Source organism: Melopsittacus undulatus, chromosome 4 (genome assembly GCF_012275295.1).
Source record: "Melopsittacus undulatus isolate bMelUnd1 chromosome 4, bMelUnd1.mat.Z, whole genome shotgun sequence".
Classification (NCBI taxonomy): domain Eukaryota; kingdom Metazoa; phylum Chordata; class Aves; order Psittaciformes; family Psittaculidae; genus Melopsittacus; species Melopsittacus undulatus.
This window is the reverse complement of record NC_047530.1, coordinates 84,382,626-84,405,125: the sequence shown is the minus strand read 5'-3', so window position 1 is coordinate 84,405,125 and position 22,500 is coordinate 84,382,626. Positions and strand designations below refer to the sequence as shown.

The 22,500-nt window shown below is 39.6% G+C and overlaps 1 protein-coding gene across 1 annotated transcript in view; it reads left to right on the top strand.

The window, feature by feature from the left end:
* Positions 1-22,069, top strand: part of SLC49A4 (solute carrier family 49 member 4) — a 75,385-nt gene extending 53,316 nt beyond the window's left edge. Inside the window, exons 7-9 of the mRNA XM_005154064.3 lie at positions 1,241-1,368; positions 11,032-11,214; positions 14,530-22,069. Of these exons, the coding sequence (XP_005154121.2) occupies positions 1,241-1,368; positions 11,032-11,214; positions 14,530-14,645 (427 nt within the window). The 3' untranslated portion in view covers positions 14,646-22,069. The remainder of the gene's footprint in view (positions 1-1,240; positions 1,369-11,031; positions 11,215-14,529) is intronic.
* Positions 22,070-22,500: the final 431 nt, after the last annotated feature.

Here is a 22,500-nt window from a genome sequence, read left to right as displayed (position 1 = left end):
TTTTTGATTGCAGTACTTGTACATCTCTTATGGTACATCTCTAAAATTCCTAGTTCTCAAAATGTCAGTAACATTATCTCTTTTAACAAGTAAGCCATAAGGTATCTCCCTGTAAAGTAATCTTTGTCAGGGCAAAGAAGGTAGTTAGCTGACAGATGGACATAGTTCATCATGGACCAATCTAGATGGATTATGCTGCCATTAGCCTAATCAAGGTAGGAGGCTATGAGGGCAGAAGATACTCTTTAGACATGCATTCCTAATCTGTCCAGCCCAAAATCACATCTGAACAGGAGATTATAGAAAATTACTAGTGGATAAATGACATTGCCTTTTCTAAGAATACATCTTTTTTTTAGTAGCTATGTGGAAATTCCTTTTGAAAAGAGCAGTTGCACTGATAATTATGCTGTAGGAGAGCTGCTCAAATGCATTCTGTCTCCTTGAAAGAAAAAGGAAAAAAGATAAAAAAAAAACAATTGTCCCATCAGGTGGTACAAAGGTTGTATTTCCCTCTGTATAAAAGCCAGATTGCCCAAGGACTTGTGGGACTGTGCTCCCTCAGACTGTCAGTGGGGAATGTGTAGGAGTGGAGTGGCACCAAACTCTAGGTTTCTGGAACATTCCAACCCAAAACAGCCACTGGCAAAGTGACCACTGTATGGGGTTCCTGTTTTGGCTAAGCCACTGGGAGCTTCATTTCCAATGCATCCATGGATTCAGAAGCTGTTCCTTGTCACCTTCATTCTAGGAATTCTGGTATTTGGAGTTTTGTCATTTCCCACAGGAATGAATCTTGATACTTAACAATGTCTTGAATGAAATACAGCAGCCTCCTCATATGCTAATTGAGCAGTGTGTCTGCCAAGGGAGACTGGCAAACGCTGACAAAACAGCGATGTAAGTAGTGGTGTGATGTTGTGTCCAGCAAATGCAGAATTAAAAAAAATCCTTCCTATACACCAAGTGTTTTCAGTTGATGTCTTGAGAATTGTCCTGGTTTGGTTGTTATTTTGTGACAGCTAAAAAATCCAAGGCTCTTCAGCTTGACAGCTAGAAATACCAGTGTCCTATAAAAATGCCTTTTTTCTATTTCTGAAAATGAGAAATTATTCTTAATTTTTTTTTTTATAATCTCCAAAATTTTTAATGAGAATACAGTGGATTTGTTGTCAAGCATCACATTTAAATATTATGAAAATCAGCATTTGTCCTTGTCTGATTTGTGCTTTTATTTTAGATTTGCAGATTTTATCAGGGGGATGCTGAAGTTTATACTGCTGCTGCTTTTATCTGGAGCAACATTAGCATCAACCTGGTTCACTCTCACCTGTCTAACTAGTGTCACTCATCTGCCTCTAACCACAGGTATTGACAATTATTTTAATTCCTACTATTGATAATTAGTATTGATATTAATATCAGTATTGATAATCAGGCAAATATTTGCAGTCTTACATCAACTTTATTATAACTTCATTTGGCATCTTTAGTTATACGGTATTTTTACCAAGACTGTTGAAGCTGAAGGATCTTTACAGCTTTGAATAACTTTTTTAAAAAGAGATTAAAAAATAACAAAACCCAATAATAAAATCCCAGAATTTACATTTAAAATTGATTTTGGGACTGAGTGTTTTTCTGATTTGACTGGTTTGGAATAATAGAAGTGAGAAATCAACCAAAAAAAATCAGATAAATGTAAGTAGCGCTGTATGTAAGAAACAGTGACATGTATGGGAATTTAAGGTTTTGAAACTTACATTAATTATTGAAAACATGTGATGCAGTTCAAACCAAGGTGACCCATAGTATTTTCAGCCATCTAAATCTATCCCTGAGCTGTGCTGTCCTTTTTTGCACCCGCATGAAGGTTCAGGGAACTCTTCCAGCCCAAAATTAACTCAGCTCATGCCTCAAAAAGATGGGGAAAAAAGCTGTTGGCAGGAGTGGGGGAAAAGCTCAGAGGTCTACACAAGCTGCCAGTGAGCTCTACCCTTAGTTGAAAATTAACACTGCTCTGTTCTTAAAAATCTGTCCTTCACCTCACTATCTGCACCAAAGGACTCATCCCCTGTGATTCCAAGACCTTGAACAGAGCAATGCTTTACAGTAAAACTAAGCCATTGAGATTTTTAAAAATTATTTATTCAAGAATTCTGTATATCCATTTATAAGAAAGTGCCATCTTTGTTATAGCAAGTTTATGCATTAGGAGAAATTAATTTTTCCCCCCCATTTTAAATAGTTTGGTGTGGAGATAGTATACAAAATAATGGTTTTCTCAAATTAACTTTGTGTTTCAGTAAGGGTCCTTGGTGCATTGCATATGTCACAACTAAAAATCAAAGTGGGTACAGCAAACTGAAATACATTATCAAGTCAGGAGAAACACCATTTGGATGGATAGGTCAAATTTGTGATTTATCTTGAAATTTCAACTTAAAAAAAACAAACCAAACCACACAAAACCAAAAATTTATTAAATCGATAAACAAATCAAATTTCATGGTGGCTATTGTCATACCAAATGACTACACTTTTCCATCAAATCTAAAATAAATGCAATAAAAGCTTATTTCTTGTGCTTGCCTGCTTCATCGCTGCAAGCCTGCAGTAATGTGAATTTTTACAGTAACTCTATCCTCTGAATTGATGCGACAAACCAAACACATAAATGTCCCTTCAAGTCTATGCATAAGAATGAAGCAGAAAGGTTTCAAGAGGTGAAAGTCATTACGTGTGTACTTGCCAATGATCCAAAACAAAACTGATGGAGCTCTGCCTCTGATTTTATTTTTTTGTAAAGAACTTAGCAATGTGGGTTCTAGAAGACTTCCTATACGTTCATAGCATGTAGGTGCATTATAGTGGGGTTTTCAGAAAGGTCAGGACATGAGAGTATGTAAGGTATTTGGGTTTTGATGTAAAGTATCCTAAATTAGCATCCCTTGATAAAATTCCAGGGATTGGGTTTTTTTCATACAGTTATAATTTCTTTTAAAATGGATGGTTCCTTAGATTAAGTTGTAAACTATGTTTCATAGTTTTCTGTTTGTACTGTTCTTATATGGCATTGTAAATGGTGAACCTTTTTCTGTAAAACTCAAGCTTGTTTTGCATAGAAGTGCCAGCAATATGGTGCATTCCTCAAAAAAATGCAATCTAAAGCATCAGGGCCTGATGTGCAGCCACCAAATCAGATCTCTTTTTCTTTTGTGGCATAACATTTAAACTTCATAGAAACGTAGGCAGGGGTTCATATCAGCCTTTTCTCATTAAAGTTTGTATAAAATAGATGTAATGTGCCTAGTCAATTTATATCCTTGTGCACAGAAAAATAGTGGTGTATTTTTATGAAATACGCTGTTACGGATGAAAACACACAAGCTATTTAAGCTAATTTATAGGACTTCATGCTAGATTATTCCTCAATGTAATAATGCAATATGATGATGACCTCTGCATCTCACAGTAATTGGGAGAAATGGTACATTTGAATTGATTTGGATGAACTTCTTTTTTTCTTCTCCTTTTAATTAAAAGTTTGAGATGCAGTTTATATCAGAATATAAATATAGGAGGTCAAATGCAGGCCATTGACAGCTGCTTGATCCACCGTAGGCAGACCTTGCCAGTGGTTTCCCCAGGCCCAAAAAGAATGTTTTCCTTTAGTATGTGGATATTGTGTGGCATGCATGCTCATTCCCCTCTTCTGAAAACCCTCTGCCTGTCTCTCACCTGGTCTCCAGAGTTAGCACTCAGGTGGGTACATTTGCATAGAAGCAGGCTTTTGAAATGCTAAAAAGAGAAGGAGGTTTGGCCAATTATTTACTCTAAAGGGGAGGGAAGAAAATTTCTAAAGATTTGTTTTTAAAATACGAACCAACCAACTCCCATTTTTAATCAGTATTCATTGCAGTAGTTGTAGTAATGTCTGGTTTAAATATTGGTGGAAGAACTGTATTTGAAGAAATAGTCACAGCAAAATGGTTTTCCCTGCACTTGTTTGTATAATATTCACCTAATTCCTTGTAAGTAGGTATGACATCATTTTAAGATATTTCCTTCAAAATATAATTACTTAGAGTAGAGACCTTTAATGCAGATATTAAAAATCAATGACTGCTTTGTGTTTTCTTTCTGTGATAGTTCAGCACTGTTTGTATTGTGTAAGGTAATGCCTGCACTGCTCTACATTATCATAATATGCTCCATTTTTCTCCTGACACAGAGCAAGACAAGTTTTCTGTCATTTGCTGACTTCTTAATGTATCTCCAAAAGACTTTTTTAAAAAGTGTGTTTGGAATCAGGAGTATGAACTAGAACTGCCAGTGTGGGAGTAAAAAGGAAAGGCAATAATGATATAGTGCCATCATAGCTACCATATCAACTGTCTACCTCTCATCAGCTAATCACAGCTCTTAAAACCCCTTGATTCTGGAACTGGTTTATATTTTAAGCAAGCTTGAATTTTCTTTTAAGAAATCTCAATTTTAGTGTATATTATTTGCATTTTTCAGCAAGTTTCAAATACAATTTTGTGTACACTTTGAGCATTAAAATAGTTTTCTCCATTGAAATCCCAATGCAGCTGCTGATCTATTTCTCCTGTGCCAAGTTCTTTGTTAGCTTGCTTTGTACTGAACTTCATTATGTGAATTTATGTACAATGGGATACTTTGACCCAGCATAATTGTGTAAGGCATTGTAATGCCAGTTTCAGATTCTTGCCACTTTGTATTGCTGGTAATATCTCTGGATACAAACACTAGCATTTTCCAAAAATTGATATGCAACGCTTTCAGCTTGCAGCTCAAATTGAATGTTTTCAGCATAGCATATCACGAATATTCTAATATTTATGAGCACATTCAGCAGAATTTTGTTTTACAAAATCTTTCCTAGTGCTGCATGGCAGAAACTCTGAATACAGTGGCAGTGTCTTGAGTTGATGACTATATTCAGGTTAAGCAGCCTACCCTTTATTCTCAGGTTCAACATCTTGAACAGTATAAACATACCTGTCCTCATCTATAAAGTGCATTATTGAAAAAGAGAGATGTTAATTGTTTAATACTAGTTGGTTTATACTTTAAATTTTATTTCTGTACTATAAACAAGATGTGCTTGATAAGTATAAGGCAGGAGGATCCAGAGGATAAGGCAGTAGCCTGAAAACATTTCTTTTTCTAGCTTCAGCATTAACCAGCTTCTGGCTGTGGGCAAATCATTACCCCCACTCCTGTTGTGCTTTTCCCACTCATAAGATGGGAATAATGACCTTTGTCTTCCTGAAGGCTTCTGTAAATCCACAGATAGAACTTAAAGAAGAACTAATTTAAGAGGTTTGTTTAAAAACCCAGTGTTAAACAGTGTACAGTGCTCGAAATCTGGGAGGAGCATTTCAGGGATGAAAATAAATAAATCTGGCCACAAATCCATCAATAGCAAGCTTCAAATATTGTATGATTTCCAGCCCCACTCCTCCTACCTACTTTTTCTGGTTTGTTTTTGTTTTTTTTTTGTTCTTTTATATTTTGCTGCCCACTCAGTAATTTCTTCACATCTTAGTTCTCCGAAGTAAATGCTCCTTGCTTGGTTTCAGGTTTTTTTTCCTCTTTAAACAAGTTGCAGTAAAAATTACTGTCTTACCTTGAGGGGAGTCACATTTTTCATGGAGAAACAGGAGGACTTCTTCCATGCCTATTCTTATCATGGCATGTAGCAATAATTAAATTATAGGGAAGTTTAATTTCACTTTTAAGACATTACAGAGTTTGGTAGAAGCAGTCTTTGATTAGTTCAGATCATTTGGGGGCATACTTCTGTCAACGAAGCATGCATCCACATGAGGCATTATCCTTCATTTTGGCATTTGGGATACTGTTATAACAGTAATAAAGTGCCCTAGATCTTTGCAGGTTTTGCTTTAAATTGTATGCTGCACCCAAGGGAACATATTCAGTTTTATTTACTTTCCTGTTTGTCCATATGAAGTTTGTGTGAGTCTTGGCTCAGTCTGTGTGAGAACTGTTACAAAATGTACAGAGTTCAAGAGTTTCTGGCAGAGGACTTTGGAAGAAGATACTGTACCACCTGCTTGCAGTTGATACTGCTCTAGAGTATCTGCATTTCCTTTGTAAATTTACGTACAAAATACTTTTTTTTAAGAAGTTGTAATATTTCATATTATATATAAAAACAATCCAAGATGTGCGTGCCAGTGGGTGGATAACTGTTTACATCAGTGGAGGCCCCTCCATTAAATTTCATTTGGATTTGGATAGCACTCTGTAGTTATACATTTAGTGATGGCATAATTTAAGAGTAAATTGGTAAACATGTTGCAGAACATCCTGGGCAGTTCTGAGAACTTGTTTCGCTGTCATCAGAGATACTTGAGACTCCTTCTGCTGTGTTGCAAGCTCATCTGGGGACACCAAGTGCATGCTGTCATTTAAATCACATCCCTCTTTGAATTCCCAGGTTTTTACCTTCTTTTGTTTGTTTGTTTGTTTGTTTGGGGTTTTTTTGTTTGTTTTTTTTGGTATAAAGCTTTTGCCACAGCTTGTGGTTGGGAGAAAAGAAAGTAACTTTCTGGGATACAGGCATGTATTTACCAAGTGGTAGCTGAAGACCTGCAAAGTATAAGCCAGGAAGGAACCTTTCTTCCTACTGCTTTTTCTTCTTTTTGTACTAAGCCACTGGTATCACCAGTCCCCAGTTAGTATCTTGCTTCATCTAACTGGTAACATCTCTACTGTTACTATCAAGGTACATTTCAATCCTTGCTTCCATCCTCGTCAGGAGAATGAGCACTGAGGGAATAGCATGGGTTGCCTCACACCTCAAGCATGAACATGACATGACAAAGCCTAGCTTGAGCCTCCTGCTGAGGCAGATCCAAGCCAACTCTCTCAAGCAGCTGTGCTTTGGATGGGTGTTTTGCCTTCCCTGGTTTTTTTTGCAGTGGCCAAGCTGAGAAATGGTTGCTTAAGCCACACAAAAATCTTTAAAACATTAAATTAATCAAAATAGTTCAAAGAAACCTAGCCCAGTTCCATTATTTATTGATGTCCACAGCTGCCACTCAGGTACACAACTTTGTGCATAGCTTCATAGGGAGTTAATTCCTTTTCTTATGAAAAAGTGATCCTTTATACTAATAGCGTGACATGCTTCCCCAGTATATGCCTATCCAAGTTAGTTGTTTGTCCTTGTTAAGCTTTAGGACATAATGTTAGCTTCTCGGTAATTCATCTCCTTTTTTTTTAATTTTTTTTGTCAGTGGTTTCATATCCTTAGATTTATTTCCAATGACTGTCATCAAGATAGTCTTAATTGAAAAAACATTTGCTGTAACTTTAGCAGCTGTTCTTCTGCAATATAAAATCATAGTAATTGTTTGTGTTCATTCAATACAAGGTCGCTGTAATGAAAAGTAAATGGTCTCTGTTAATGGGTCATATTCTCCCTGCTATGGTATCTTGTTGCCCATGAGTTGAAATATGAGATGTGCTACTTAGTGGGTGAAATAAAAGGCAAAAGCTACTTTTGAACTCTTATTTTTTTTATTTGACTTTTTCCTGTAACGTATTTTTTCTGAAACTATCTTAGCTTTGATTTTCTAGCTAGTTGACCAATTAGATTTGTGACTTAATTGCTAAGTTTATGGTATAAGCTTATTTGTATAGCACTCAGGAGGACCCTGGACGATTTACAGAAACATGAAATCAAAACTATTTTTCCATCGCTACAATATGTCCTCATTAAGGGAGGCTTACAAATGTGCACCTCCCCTTCACTTCAGAACTCCTTTTTCTAGTTTACCGGTTAAAAGCCGTCATTTCCACTAGATCTTTGAACTACATTAGCATCTACTAGACCCTGTATTCTGCCTGTCCTTTTGCCTTGACATTTCTGCATTTTAATTCCAAACATGTGTGCATATATGTAGACTTTGTTTTATAAGTGTTGCCTGTAGTCTCAGTTTTGGCATGAGCATTTGATGCAGGTAATACTTCCGGGAGAACCAAAAGCCAATGCTAAAGCTGCTTTGCTCATGGTACTATGAAAATGCGAGGTGTGTGCCAGTGGATGTATTTGCATGACTGAAACAAGGTGTTGTGACAAGGAAATGTGAGGTTGCAGTTTCTAAAGTAGAGTTATTATGTCTTCTTAGTACAGTTTAGTAAGTGATGAGCAATGATGTGATTCAACTAGCATATTTTAAACTAACAAATTTATTTTAAGGTTTCTGTTTGTTTTATGAAAACTTTGGCACCCACTGAATTGACTAAAATTTGAAATCTTGATCTTTTAAATAGCTGCCGATTTTAGATGCACATTTTTGCCTTTATCAGATGTGAATCTTAAGTTTCCAGAAATTACACGTCTGGAGTTCCTCTCTGTTCAGAGGCATGTGATTCTTCTTTCACGGCTGTTCTTAACTGGAGGAGATTTCAGTCTTCCAGCAGAGGTATTGCCTCTGGCACTCTCTGTTTGCAGAATCGCTTCTGGTGGTGCTGTTGTGGCTTTCAGCAGCTTCACAGCTGAGTTTCTGATACAGAATTACAGCTGGCTACTACCTTCTTTTCTTTGGGGAAAGTTATGAAAACGTTCTTTAGAATTTACAAGTCATTACAGGTATAGATATATTCAGTTGAGTGTAGTGAGGGACAGATGCTCATTTGTCTTAAAAGATTGTTTCATTCACTTGTTGCTTTCTCAAGCCAACACAGAAATTTTGAATCTCTGAATATGTTCATATTTGCTGGCTACACCTGATAGCAGTTAGAGACAAACCGATATGCAATGATGTTGGAAGTAAGCAGGAGTTCGAGAGGATGTTCATGAAATTTTAAGTACTGGTGAGGGCTTGCAGCAAAAATCTCTGGGTCTTGTAACTAGGGAATGAATACTTCAGCATTAGCTAGAAGGGCCTATTAGGAAGAGCATTCTGTCCTTATCATAGAACAGTTTCGGAAGGGACTTTCAAATGTAACCTAGTCCAACCCCCCGCGATGAGCAGGGACAGGTTCAACTAGATCAGATTGCCCAGAACCACATCCAGCCTGGCCTTGAGTGTCTCCAGGGATGGTACATCTACCACCTCTCTGGGTAACCTGTTCCAATATTTTACCACTGTCACAGTAAAGGTTTTTTTCCTCACATCCAGCCTGAACCTCCCCTCTTTCAGTTTAAACCCGTCACCCCTTCCCATGTCACAACAGGCCCTGCTAAAAAGTCTCTTCCCATCTTTCTTATAGGCCCTTTATAAGAACTGGAAGGCCCCAATAAGGTCTTCCTGGAGTCTTCTCCAGGCTGAACAACCCCCAACTCTGTACTGGTTAGGACTTCTTTTCCTTCCTCTCTGACAACTCTTGAACATGCCTTGCATCACTTTCTTTGACTTTTGTTCTGCAGTTTATAATACGGGAATTTGAGAGTTGGAAAAGGGTTTTGGTTTTGGTTTTTTTTTGTTTGTTTTGTTTTGTTGTTTTTTGTTTTTTTGTTTTTTTTTTTTGTCTTAACAATTCAGAACATTCTGGTATATTACAAAAAAGCAGGGACCAGCTGTCCCTCCTGAAGTCATGCCATGTCTGTCATCTTTCTGCCTAGGACTGCTCTCCTCTTTTCTTCCTGCCCAGGCAAATCCTCTGTAGAGAAAGAAACATGTTTTTGTGCCTTGGAAGCAAACCACATCAGAGGATCTGATAGACAGTCCTTTTTGCTTCTTAATGCCTTTATCTCTTTTCCATGATTCTTCATAGTTTAAGAAACATGGATTTTTTTTTTAATACTTTTTTAAGCTGGACGTTTCCTGCTTCCTGGCGGTTTCTCAGTTGAAAGCTTGGGCAGTTCGTACCAGAAGATGAAGCAGAGCTGTTTCACTTCGCCCCTTCCCAGGAGAGAAGAACATAAATTAAGCTGAAAATGCAGTTTCTATTTTATGTAAATGTATATATGAAAACCCTGTCTAAGAATTTTGTACCATACTGCAGTGAAAAGATGCTATAAATAATTTCCCTATGACTTTGTAACACTTTATCTGATTTTTTTTTTTTTTACATTTCCTTGTCATTTTGGTGGTAACTTCAGAAATTATTCCAGACCTTTTTTTTTTCCTCAAGCCTTTGTATAGTTTCTTTATACTTTTTACTTGATCAGGAATCTCAGGTTGATGAAGTTGCAGGTCAGGAAATCTCTCCCTTCCCAAGATAGCACATTATTTACATTTCTAAATAGTACTACTATAGCATATAAAGCAGCTATATTAAGATACTAAGCTGTAAAGTATTTGGCAGTGGCAGAAATGATACAACAAAATACCTGAGACTGCTGAAGAAATATCTGTATTCTTCTGTTGATTTGTCCAAGAAAAACAATTTGTTGTACAGTGGTGAACAATCTGCATTATCAAATATGTCCTGTTCCTGCCAGGTACTCAGTGCCCTTCATTTCCTTTTGAAGCCAAAAGGGATTCAACATGTTGCAGCTCAGTCGGTGCTGAATACTAATGTCTTGTTATCTGGTAGATCATTAGTATTTATATGTAAAATGGAAGCAAAATTAGTTTTGACCTTTAGAGCTAAGTCAAAAGTTTAATCCATGTCCATTTCCAATTTGGTGCACTAATTGCTCCCTTTCCTAATTGTGTGTAGGACAATAGTTTGTGTTCATTTCAGAGGTAAATGAAAATGTAGGTGATGTTTTGCATTCATAATTTTGTTGTATTTTTACTTACAAGTGTATTTTAAATCAGTGTATGTATCTTTATGGGTTCTGTTTAAAAAAATAATAATAAAAGAAAAAATAAGAATTTCTGATACTACTTCCCCTCCCTCCCAAATCAATGCATGCATTCTGCCTAAAACTAAGTGGGATGTGATATGCTTTGTAATACAGACAGGATAAAAATCATTTTATGCATTTTTTGGTTATTCAAGTATTAGTATACTTGGCAGCTCTGAACAAGGGCAAAAAATGCCAGCATGAAATTAATAACTGTTTTGTTTCCATTACAGCTACACTGTACACGTCCTGCATTTTGTTGGGTATATTCCTCAACAGCAGTGTACCAATATTCTTTGAGCTCTTCGTGGAGACAGTCTACCCTGTTCCAGAAGGAATAACCTGTGGAGTTGTCACCTTTTTGAGTAATGTGTTTATGGGAGTGCTTTTGTTTTTCCTCACATTTTACCATACAGGTAAGAAATATAAACTTCTTTGAAAGTATAATTCTGCAAATATTAAGTCATAACCTTGTCACTAAAGGGAGGGTTTTCATGTACAATTTCTGATAATAATCAAATATTGGAATCCCTCTGTGTAACCGCTAGGGAGAAGAACTTTAATTGTGCTTTTCTATATGCATGCTAAAAAAGCCCCAGAAAACATGCTTTAGTGCATGTTACTCGTATTCTACTTAGAATTTACTGTAGCCAGAAATTATGAAGGTACTATCATCATGGTTTTTATAAAGGCCTAAGCAATGTGACCATTATATCTCTGCATCTGTGGGTGTTCAAAACCATAATAATGTGAATCTGATCTCATGCTTTGGGGTAAAACTCTACTGTCTAGGAGGGGCAGAGCAAAAATGCCCCATTTGTGGTCAGCTCCATTCAGTGGGTTAGTGGACTTGCCATTGCAGGGGAGAGAGCATCTCTCTACCACTACTCAAAGATGAAATATTAATTCCTTTAGGTAATCATAGAATGATTAGGTTTGGAAAGGACCTTAAGATCATATCGTTACAGTGTTCTAATTGGGCACAACAGTGTTGTGCTTGGTATTTTCATCAACTTCTTCAGACCTTCTCATCTCTCAAGTATTATTTGATTCCCGATGACTCATAACTTTGAACTTGCTGTTTAACAGACTACAATATATGTTATTACACTAAGCTGTAAAGTAAGAATCTATCTTGCATTCAACAAGTGATCTTTATTAATGGTTTTCAAAGGTGTAGGGTTTTAATTTGTATTCTGTTGTTGTGATAAATGTTTGCTTTATGATGCAAGATTTGTAAAGCAACACTTTATTCTTGCTTTGGAAGCATTAGAAATTGTGAGCTTTTATATATTATTGTGAGTGCGTGTCCTTCTTAAGATGATGTCTTTTATAATCAAGAGGAGACTGACAGATTTCACAGTGAAATATGCTTGCAGCATATGGGTTTAGGCGTAGTGGTGGTTTGTTTTTTTTGTTTGTTTGTTTTGTTTGGTTTTGGGTTTTTTTTTTTGATACTGACATTGAACTGCATTATTGTAAAACCTGAATTCCATCCCTGCTAGCTTTCGATGGTGTGATATTTGGTCTTCATATTTTAAAGAATGCTTTTATGATTAATATTAATTGGTGTGAACTCTGCTCACATGCACTGTTATTTCCAACCTTTACACCTGAGCAGAAAAGATGACACAGAACATTCTGAGAATTTTTTCAGCATTTTTCAGAGTAACAGTCCAGTGTTTGGAATTACTTGATAACTGAGGATGGGGGGGGTAGTGTGTCTCGCCTCTGACTGAAGAATTACGATAAAGTGAAATTGTTCCCTCATAAATAGGGTATTTGGGGCCATGTTTTGTCTCTAGTATTTCTTTCCCTAGCAGGTATCAGTACATGCAAGTAAGGATAAACTTGGAATTAGTGTATCCATATACTTGGATTATTTTCCCCATTTCTTCAAAGGAAAAAAGTGATCTGTGCTTAGTACAATCCATTTTCTGTGATGTGGTTAAATACAAGAGTGCATGTAGTCACTGGGGGCGATTGATGCCAGTGGGTGCTATTGGTTCATTTGAGAAGGAGGAAGACTCCGTTTTAAACACTGTCTTTCATTTGATTCAAGTGCATTCTCTGATGGCATTTAAGAAGTTTATAGATAAACCAGAACTCAGTCAAATTTATTGTGTTCCCTTGATCTTGCTTTTGAGACCAAATAATCTTTCTGTAGTTTGAATTCCAATTTCTCTTGTTTTCTCCTTGTACTCTCATACTGCAAAGGCTGTGAAAGAGCCAAGCCCTGGACACTTTCCAGGGCACTGAAGATTTTAGCACAACTAGCATTGGTAGAGATGTAAACCTTTCTTCAGCTCAACCTTTCTGCAAGTGCTGTGCCCTGAGACCCACAGCCTCAGCCTCTGGATGTGGTTTATTTCACCTTTTCTGCAGGGACTTCCAAGGGATTAAAAAAAAAAAGGCAAATCAGCCTTTAGCTTCACACAACCAATGTGTTAGCGTGCATCACCAGTGCTGTCACGGATTCTGTATTACAAAAGCTGTGAAGGATTCACAAGTTAAATTTGGTCTTTAGGATATTTGGGTTAAAGTCTGTTTAATTCAATTAAGCAAGAGTATCATAAGCAGAATAATAGCAAAGCATTTGCCTATTGACTTCTGGCATCACATAACACAATTTTCTCCAAGCCTTAGGATAATTTTCTTAAGGTTTTAATAAGATTACTGCCTAAACAATACTGTAAGGTGATTTAGTGGATGAGAGAGGATGTTATGGAAGGTTACAGGTTTTGGAAAGTTGAGGGTTTTTTAGGCTTCTGTCTTTTGCATTGTGTAATAGAAATTGCGCTTTTCTTTTAGCAATACAAATTACAGATTTAAGAAAGTAGCAGTGCAGAAGTCCTGATTTTGATTAACTCAGGCCTTGAGGGAGAGTTTAGATTCTGTAAAAATAAATAAATAATAGTACTAAAGGAAACAAACAAAAAGAAATGAAACATCATCTCCAGTAAAATTAATGTTTCTTCAGTAAATTGACAGATTAGAAAAAGGAAATTGTGCACTGGTTTGAAAAGAAAGAGCTGGAAAACTGAATAGAAGTGCTAATTAATAGTCAGATGTCAGATGACAGGATTTCTTGAATGTGGAACACAGGCTTTTAAGAGCATTAAATGTGTACATCTGAACATGATGTGTAACATCTGAGAAGAGGCTTCTGAGGAGCTGGTTTTGCAGCTAGTTTTAAATTGAATTGATCGTATGACTCTCAAGTTTCTTCTGAGGAATTGGTTTTCCCTCCTTACACAGTATAGTAGGTTTGAGTCAAAATCAAACCCTGCTCCTTCTTACACTTTTAATTTGTTCTAGTTTTCAATCCATGGAAATCAAAGAACTAATGAGTGGAGTCTTCAGAAGGGGTTTATTCTCCATTAGCGATGATAGATTTTTCTTTTTTCCCCATTCTTTCCATTGACAAGTTGAGTAAGTATCATTAACATGAGCTGGAGGCACTGTTTTGGTTTTTTATATGTATATATGTATGTACATATGTGTGTGTATATGTATGTATATATAGGTATATATGCACAACATATATGGATGGCTCTTTAAGGTTTATATGGAGAAGTTTTATAGACCATGTTAACCGTCTATCGATCTAAAGCTGTGAGGATTTTGTTCAGAACACAGCAATTCCCTTCAGACCCACCATCAATCAAATTTTTTGTTGCTTTAAACACAGAATATATTTGATAACTCTGAGTCTGTTTCCTGGTTTACAGAGTTTTCCTGGTTCAACTGGTGCCTGCCAGGATCATGTCTGCTCAGCCTGCTCCTCATCCTGTGCTTCCGTGAGTCCTACGACAGACTGTATCTTGATGTCGTCGTCTCTGTGTGATAACGCTGGACTGGTGAGGGGTTGGAAGAGACTGGAAGTTAACTTTGCAGTCTGCCCATCTGCCTGGATTTGCATGGTGGAACAGCAGAAAACCAGAGAAATTACAAGACTTAATCGTGACTTTATTACAGAGGGTGAGGGACAGGCTGTTCCTGCATTCAAGACCACCTTGATTTGTGATAAATGTGGAACTTGAGTGGTGATAATGATGCCAAAATGCACAAAAGAATATATCTAATGTGTAGGTCCTGGTGCCAGAGCTGGGGCTCTCTATTTAAAAGGCTGTTGATGTAGCAGTGAGGTGTACAGTTTGTGTGTGTGGGTGTGCGTGTGTGTGCACTGAGTCACAGTTACACACATCAGGGTACCAGTAATCTTTGGAGTCTTCTATCAGAACAGAAATAAAGAATAATCTTAACAAAAGGGAAAAGAAAAAGGATAAAAAGCAAAAAAAAAAAACACCCCAGTTTTCTTTTTAAGAGATCCCTTTTAAATCATTAGTCGTTTATATAACGAATGTTCATTAAATAGTTAAGCCAAAATGATTTGGTGCTTGTACACTACATTTACATTCTAATAAGGTGATCTCTGATATAAGACACTGGTACCAAGGGTTTTAGCCATACTAAATATCCTGAACAATCCTTGCAGTTGTTAGAAGTGTTTGTTATCACCCTTGAGCACATGTAAATGATAGCTTTAGCTGCCACTGAAACCCAGCTTTCACCCGCAGTTGCCTCTGGAATACCACTGTGGCTGTGTATCTCCTGAATATAAAGCATCCATGGTGTCTCAGAAGTTTGCTGGAGAGTCATTGTTGGTAAACGTTAAGGTTTTAAAGGCCACCACTGTCATCTTTTTATCCTGCATCTCCAGTACTGCCTTTTTTACTGTGAAGACCAGTCTGTGCCACTGAATACTGTGGAAGTGGATGTCCAAGACCCATTAGTTCTCTTCTGATACTCTTAAGGCATGTGTGGGTTTTTAGGATTAGTTTATGAATGAGGGTGCCTAAACAATATTGTTTGTTAACTCAAGTCTTTAAAATCACTCTTTGCTAAAAAAAGTCTTTCTAGTTGATGAGGTGCCCTGATGGCGGAATGACAATGAGAAATAGCTCATGAGTTTTGGCATAATATAGGAAATGTAATGCCAGCTCTTTTTATCAGTACTAATCTGTGGTCGTTCTGGCCCTTACTTGAACAAAAATATTAAAGACACTTTAAATAGTTTTTTAACTCAATTTTTAAACCTGCTAATAATTTCTTAAATATATTCTTAGATTTCAGTTCAGCATCATTTACAGTATTTCCATGTGTGTGTTCTGTGCTTTGTGTTAGGGGGTGTGTTTGTGTGTGTGTGTGCGCATGTGTATTTATATCTATGTATGCACAAATAAAACTTATATATATATTTTATATATAAGTTATATAAGGGTATGTGTTTACATAGGTTTATTTTAACTAATCATGTCTCTGGATGGTGGTATGCTGCTGTTTGTAACTAAACTAGTAACTGCCTTGACTGGAAATGCATATATACACTGTCTGTGACACAACTTTTTTTCAGGGGGTGAATGATTTCCTGTCATAGCCGTTTTATCACAGGGTGTGTGTGCACGTGTTGGAGGAGGCTGGTGTGCAGGGTTCTGCTTCTGTAGAAGTCTGAATCAAACACTCTTTGCTCCTGTGTGGGCTCTTCTCTGCCACCCTGGGGTGGCACCAACCCTGGAAGCTCACTCAAATAAACCCTGAACTGAGCGCTACCTTTCAGACACAGATCCATTCATTCTGTCTGCTCTCCTTTTGCAGGGAGAATGTGCTACTAATACCTTTAACTCAGGAGTGTATCTGTGCAGTACAATAAAATGAGCTGTTCCCTCTTTTATGTTTTCAGAGCAATGGATGTATTTACTGTAGTAACAGAAAATTGACTTAGCTCGTTGCCCATACCAGCTGCTAAATGATCTTTTCTTTCTTGAAGCAAGCTCTTCGTAGAAATGGATCTAAACTGCATTGGGATAAGTAAATCAATCTAAGCAGCATGTTCAGATCCACTGGCATCATCCTCTTACTGTTTTTCAGATGAATGGTATTAACAGTCCAGCTTCTTTTTTACTATGTTTTAGTGCCTGAAATAGTTTCAGTATCTATGCCAAGAGTCTGGAGTTGCATTGTCATGGCAGAGCTGGAAGCTTGGATGGCTCTTTAGAGCTCTGCTGCTGCAATTCACTGTGGCTATATTAAGATTAAAATTGCACAGCTCGGGCACTGTCCTGACTGACAGAGGTGTCTAAACCTTTCGCTGTCCTGACTATTTTAAGATGGAGGAGCACTTCAGGCAGTATTCAGACTATAACCTATTTTGCCTCTGTTCCAGAAAGCTTTGAACAATTCAAAATACTTGTCTGCTGCCAAATGCAGACTATATACAGCCACAGAAGAAGAGTGAACACCTTGTTTCAAACTGCTGACTCTTTCTCAGTGTGAATTGCTCAATGCTCTCCTGAATTTTGATGCTTTGGTGTAAGTTTCTGTGTGTGGTGGATTGACCTGGACTGGACACAGCGTGCCCACCAAAGCCACTCTATCACTCTCCTCCTCAACAGGACAGAGGAAAGAAATTTCAATGAAAGCCTCATGCATCGATATAGGGACAGGGAGAAATCACTCACCATTTACTGTCAAAGTAAAAGAGACTCAACTTGAGGAAATCAAATCAGAGTAGGATAATGAGAAATGAACCCAAATCTTAAAACACCTTCCCACTCCTTCCTTCTTCCTGAGCCTAACTTTACTCCCAGTTTTTCTACCTCCTCCCTGTCAGCAGTGCAGGGGCATGGGGAATGGGGGTTGTGATCAGTTCATCACATGTTGTTTCTGCTTCTCCTTCCTCCTAAGGGGATTATTACTCACACTCTTCTCCTGCTCCAGTGTGGAGTCTCTCCCACAGGAGACAGTCTTCCATGAACTTCTGCAATGTGAGTCCTTCCCCCAGGCTGCAGTTCTTCACGAACTGCTCCAGCATAGGTCATTTCCATGGGGTGCAGTCCTTCAAGGACAGACTGCTCCAGTGTGGGTCCCCTGCAAGTCACAAGTCCTGCAGCAAACCTGCCCCCGTGTGGACTCCTATCTCCATGGGGCCACAGGTCCTACCAGGAGCCTGCTCCAGCATTGGCTTCCCTTAGGGTCACAGCCTCCTTGATCACAGTGTGTCTTGGATCCATCTGGCATTGGCTCTGTTGGACAAGGGGGAAGCTCCTGGCAGCTGCTCACAGAAGCCACCCCTAAGCTCCCCCACTACCAGAACTTTGCCACACAAAACCAATATACTGTATTGGGCACTGTAGTGTGTGGTTCTAGTTACGCTCCTCCATGTGTCTGCACCAAAATGGAGATGTTACCCAGAACTGGGCAGTGCAGCAGGTCTCTGCTGGAGACCTGCTCTTAGTTTACAGTCAGGGCTCAACCAGAGTTTGCAATGAGTCGGAGGGAAACCCAAAGGATTGCTCCCAATTAGTTGAAGTTGTGAGGGCACTACTGCATTCCATACACAGTGCTCAGGCTTAAGGATTTTATTAGATTAACAAGTCTGGCTCAGGGCAGAGGTGAGGATTGCAAATGTGCTTATTGAGATCTCTGAAAAATACTTTATTCCCATCTGTGCCCAGCAGCAGCGTCCTTCTGTGAAGGAGCAGTCTATTCCATGTCACTAACTCAACCCATGGGAGTATTTTTTGGATAAGGGCTACCACTAGGTCTCCCCTTGTTTGGATTTACCAAGGGTCCAAGCTGTGAGGATAACTACACTTTACTGGAAGTCAGCTTGACACTGCATGGAGAGCACTAAGCAGTGCTGACACAATTGGCAGTAGTGCAGAATAGGTGCAGAACAGTATTTCTCATTAATTAGTGAAAGTTCTAAGTCTCTCTAACTTCTGAGTCAGTAACCACAGGGGGTTTTATCTAAATGAGGTATTACCTTGCAGTGCTGCAGAGTAGCTGACACTGGCTGCTGCTTGTGCTGTGACTGCCAGCAGAGCAAGGTGCCCTGGGCAGTCACAATATTTGTTTCTCTTCATGGCCTGTAAGTTCACAGCCCTGAAGAACACTTTTTTCCAGCACAGCAGAGCCCCCTAACATCTAAGGAGTTGTGCTATGCTTTATGTTGATAATGCTAGGAAGGATGCTCTGTAGTGACTGCTCTCTCTTAATGGTTCTTCATTTTCTGTATGGGCTGCTCTTCAGGTTTCTGCTTGTCTCGGTAACAACTCTTAGTTCAGCTTCCAATGCTGCTGGGTTTTCTTCTTGTGAGCTGTGGAGCTGTGCAAGCTTTCATGCTGCTAATGAGGAAGCTCAGGGTTAGTAGATGTAGGCTCCACTTAGAGCACTGTTTACTGTCTGGTCCCTGCTGTTACCCATTAATTTCCTTTTGATTCCTTCACCCTCCTGCAGGGCCACCTGCTCCCCTGAGCTGGAGGAATGGAGAAGAGCTGCTGCACTCCCAGTTCAGCTTTAGAGGATGGATTGGCCAATTGTGTACTTAATATACATAAAGACAGTGATTTTTAGAGAATCGTGCAAGCTGGAAAAAGTGCAGACCCAGAGGATTTTGCACGTATGTGAACAGATAGTCTGTTATGAGCAGACTATAGTTTTCCTGAAGCTTATAATTTTAGCTCCCACACCTAGAGAGACCAAGCTGACAGGCACCGTGCATGTTAGGTACTCAGGTTCACAGGATCATGGAGTTATTCCCAGCTATCTGACAAAGCTGAAGTGGGTGGGAATGGGACAACTTTAATTTTGGAGTAGGCTGGAAAACCCCAGGGTGTCCTTTGATGCTATGGCAGCAGGGTTCTAATTGTTCATCTTCATTTCTACCATTGGGTCACTTGCAAATATGAATGAGTATCCATGACAAAAGCACTTTTATATTTCGTTAGTTTGGGGGGTGTCTTTTAGATGAAGTATGTGTCATTGTCATAATTTAGCAAGACAACTGCTCCAGTGGTATGAAAGCATACATGAATATTGGGCGTTGATTTGGTATTTAATGTTGGCCTGTCCATTCTCAGTGCCGTTGAAGCACCAGGCTTGAGGAGCAGGGATGTGGTGAGTGTGAGGAGGCAGCAGTGCTTATGGATGCACAGTCGTGCAAGGTAGATGCTGACCCTCCCAAAACAAACAAGAACTTCATCATCTTCTGTGGGTCCCCTCAGTGGGTCTGGGAGGAGGAGAAGAGGAGCTTGTGTAGAGGAAAAGCTGCCTTGGGGCTGCTGCCTCCCTCCCAACAGAGGGAGAGCCTCCAGGCTTACATGTGAGAGATTATCACTGTCAACACAGGCTTCAGTCATTTCCCTGCAGCCATTCTGCTGCAAGGCAGGTTGTAGGTGGCAGAGGAAGCCTTGCTTCCTCCAGGAGTGCAATTTTAGGCAGCAGAGGAGCCTTGCCACAGAAAATGATATTAATCTGCTTATATTTTTTGCAGTTTGTGTTTCAAGACAGGTGAAACTAATAAATAGAGGAAGAAATGTAATTGTCCAAGGTTTTGACAAGCAAAAGCAAGTGTTTGTGCAATTGTGCTGGCTCATGCCTTTTACTTGGGATCACAGAGTGTTGGGAGCAATTCATGCCCTCATGGAGTGTGGGCCCACTCCTGCAGCCCTGTCATTCATCCTGCTGCTGCTCAGCTGCAGCAGTGCTGTGGGAAGCTTTGTGCCTGGACTGGGGTGGGCAGCTATTGGGGCAGAGGGGGAGAAGGTAAGCACTGCATCCAGGATGCCCAGCAGTGTGACACTGGTAGGTTACTTGTGCAGGAGGGATGTCTTCTGCAACCTCATTTTAGCAGAGTCTCATTTTCTAGCTCCTCAAGGATGAGGTTCTGACCTTCATTTTGTGTTTGTGACATGATTTGTGCTGCAGGAACAGCTGGGGCACATGGCTCAGAGGCACCAGTTTTCCAAGGTGTGGCAGAGAAGGCAGGTGGGACTTGCTGTCTGCAATAACAGCTTTTCCTTTTTCACGGTCTCTCTCCTCACTGGCTTCCCCCATGTGATTTCTCTGCTTTTATATCTTGTCAGACTCGTTGCACTCACTTTGTGTTATTACATGAGGAAAATACCATGAGCAAAACCTTTCTTTCTTTAGGGGGAGCTTGTCACTTTGGCTCAGGCCACTTCTCTGACCTTAGCCCATCGGTTTGTAGAAGCCAAAACTACCCCAACCCCATGTTTTCCTTTGCAGAGGGTATGTGCAGGTTTGTGTGGTGCTGGAATAGGTAGTGAGAGCCCAGGTGATGTGCTTGCTCAGTCGCAGAATGACTCAGAGGCTTGGAGAAGAGATGCTTGTGCGTAGGGTGCCTTGCTCTCCCCACCTGTAAAAGGGGAGAGGATGCCCCATGTGTCTCCTCAGGCAGGGGAGGTCAGGGCTGGGAAGTGCTGTGGGATGCTGTGAGGGATGGAAGCTGGAGCAGGGGGTGGGAAATGCCCTGTTTAATGGGCTGTGTGTCCTCACCCTTTGGGCCTTATGTGTGGAGTGCAGACCCTGGTTTTCTCTGCCTGGCCAGCATAATCTATAAGGCATAGACAGTATGTACTGTGAGGGTAAAAGCCTCCTCTGGCGGACAGGTTACATTAACAAACTAGTGGGAAATGGTAATGCTTAGGGAAGGGATGCTCAGAGAAACAGCCTGCCGGGGGCAGTCAGGGGGTAAGATGCCTTCAGGCTGGAAGCATCTCTGGATGTCCTGGATGTGCAAAGCCACAATGCAAAATCAGAGCTGGCTGCCTTGCTCCAGCGCCTGCCATGCCCCGACCTTTCTGCTGCCCCCCAGCACCTGGGCTGAGTGAGTACAAGGCATCCCCGTGGGCAGCTGGCCACTGGCTGCTGCTCCCCCCAGGCACAACAATGTGTTTGCCAGGTACATTTGTTTTCTCTGCCTGTGATATTTGCTAGATTAAAATCTATTTTTCCCCAACCAAGTTTAATGTTTTCTGCTGTGCATTTGAGAAAAAGTACTTGATAAGGTGGAAAAAACCCAACTTTTAATTAAGTGATGCTCCTAGCGGGGTTTTCTGAGCTCTGTGAACACGTGGAGAAGGAAGAGGGTTTTACATGGTGGAGAGCATCTTTGTAAACTATCCTCGACCTGTAAGACTGTTAAATTTTACTGGAGTTTGTATGCATTTTACTTTTGTAATTTTTTAAATGATTTGATAGAATTTTATTTTAGGGCAAATTCTACTTTTTGTATGCAATATTCTGATGTGATGTATTTTTATGTTTGAGGAAATGATGTTGAAACCACTATATACTTGTCATGTAACACATCCATTGTGTCATTTCTTTTTCGAACTGGAATCTGACCATGAAGTGCGTGTTACTTTACGTACTGGTTGTTGCACATTAAAGAGGTTACTCAGATGTGCTGCCATCACTGCTCATTAATTCCAAGAAAATACAGGGGAATGGTTTATTTCTGCTGTAATATTGCCAAAACCCACAGCAGATACTGCTACGAGATGGGGGCTTCTTAGCCAAAATGAATGTAACTTCATCCAACACCCAATCCATCCCAGAGGAAGATTTCCATTGCTTCTGGTGAGCCTTTTGGTGGAAGCCTGACCCTACTGTAGGACTGGGGGTCCCCACAGACTGAGGGACATGGGGTGGGCTGGGGCAGAGGGGTCCCCCAGCAAGCAGGAAAAGGCGCTGGTGGCAGTGGCAGCCCCCACTGCCCCACTGCATCATCCTGACTGATTGCACACACTGCCTCATCTGGGCTCACGGCTCAGGATGCTGTAAGCTGGTTGGTTTTGCTGGTTCCCACTGTTAACATCTCCATTTGGGCTTTT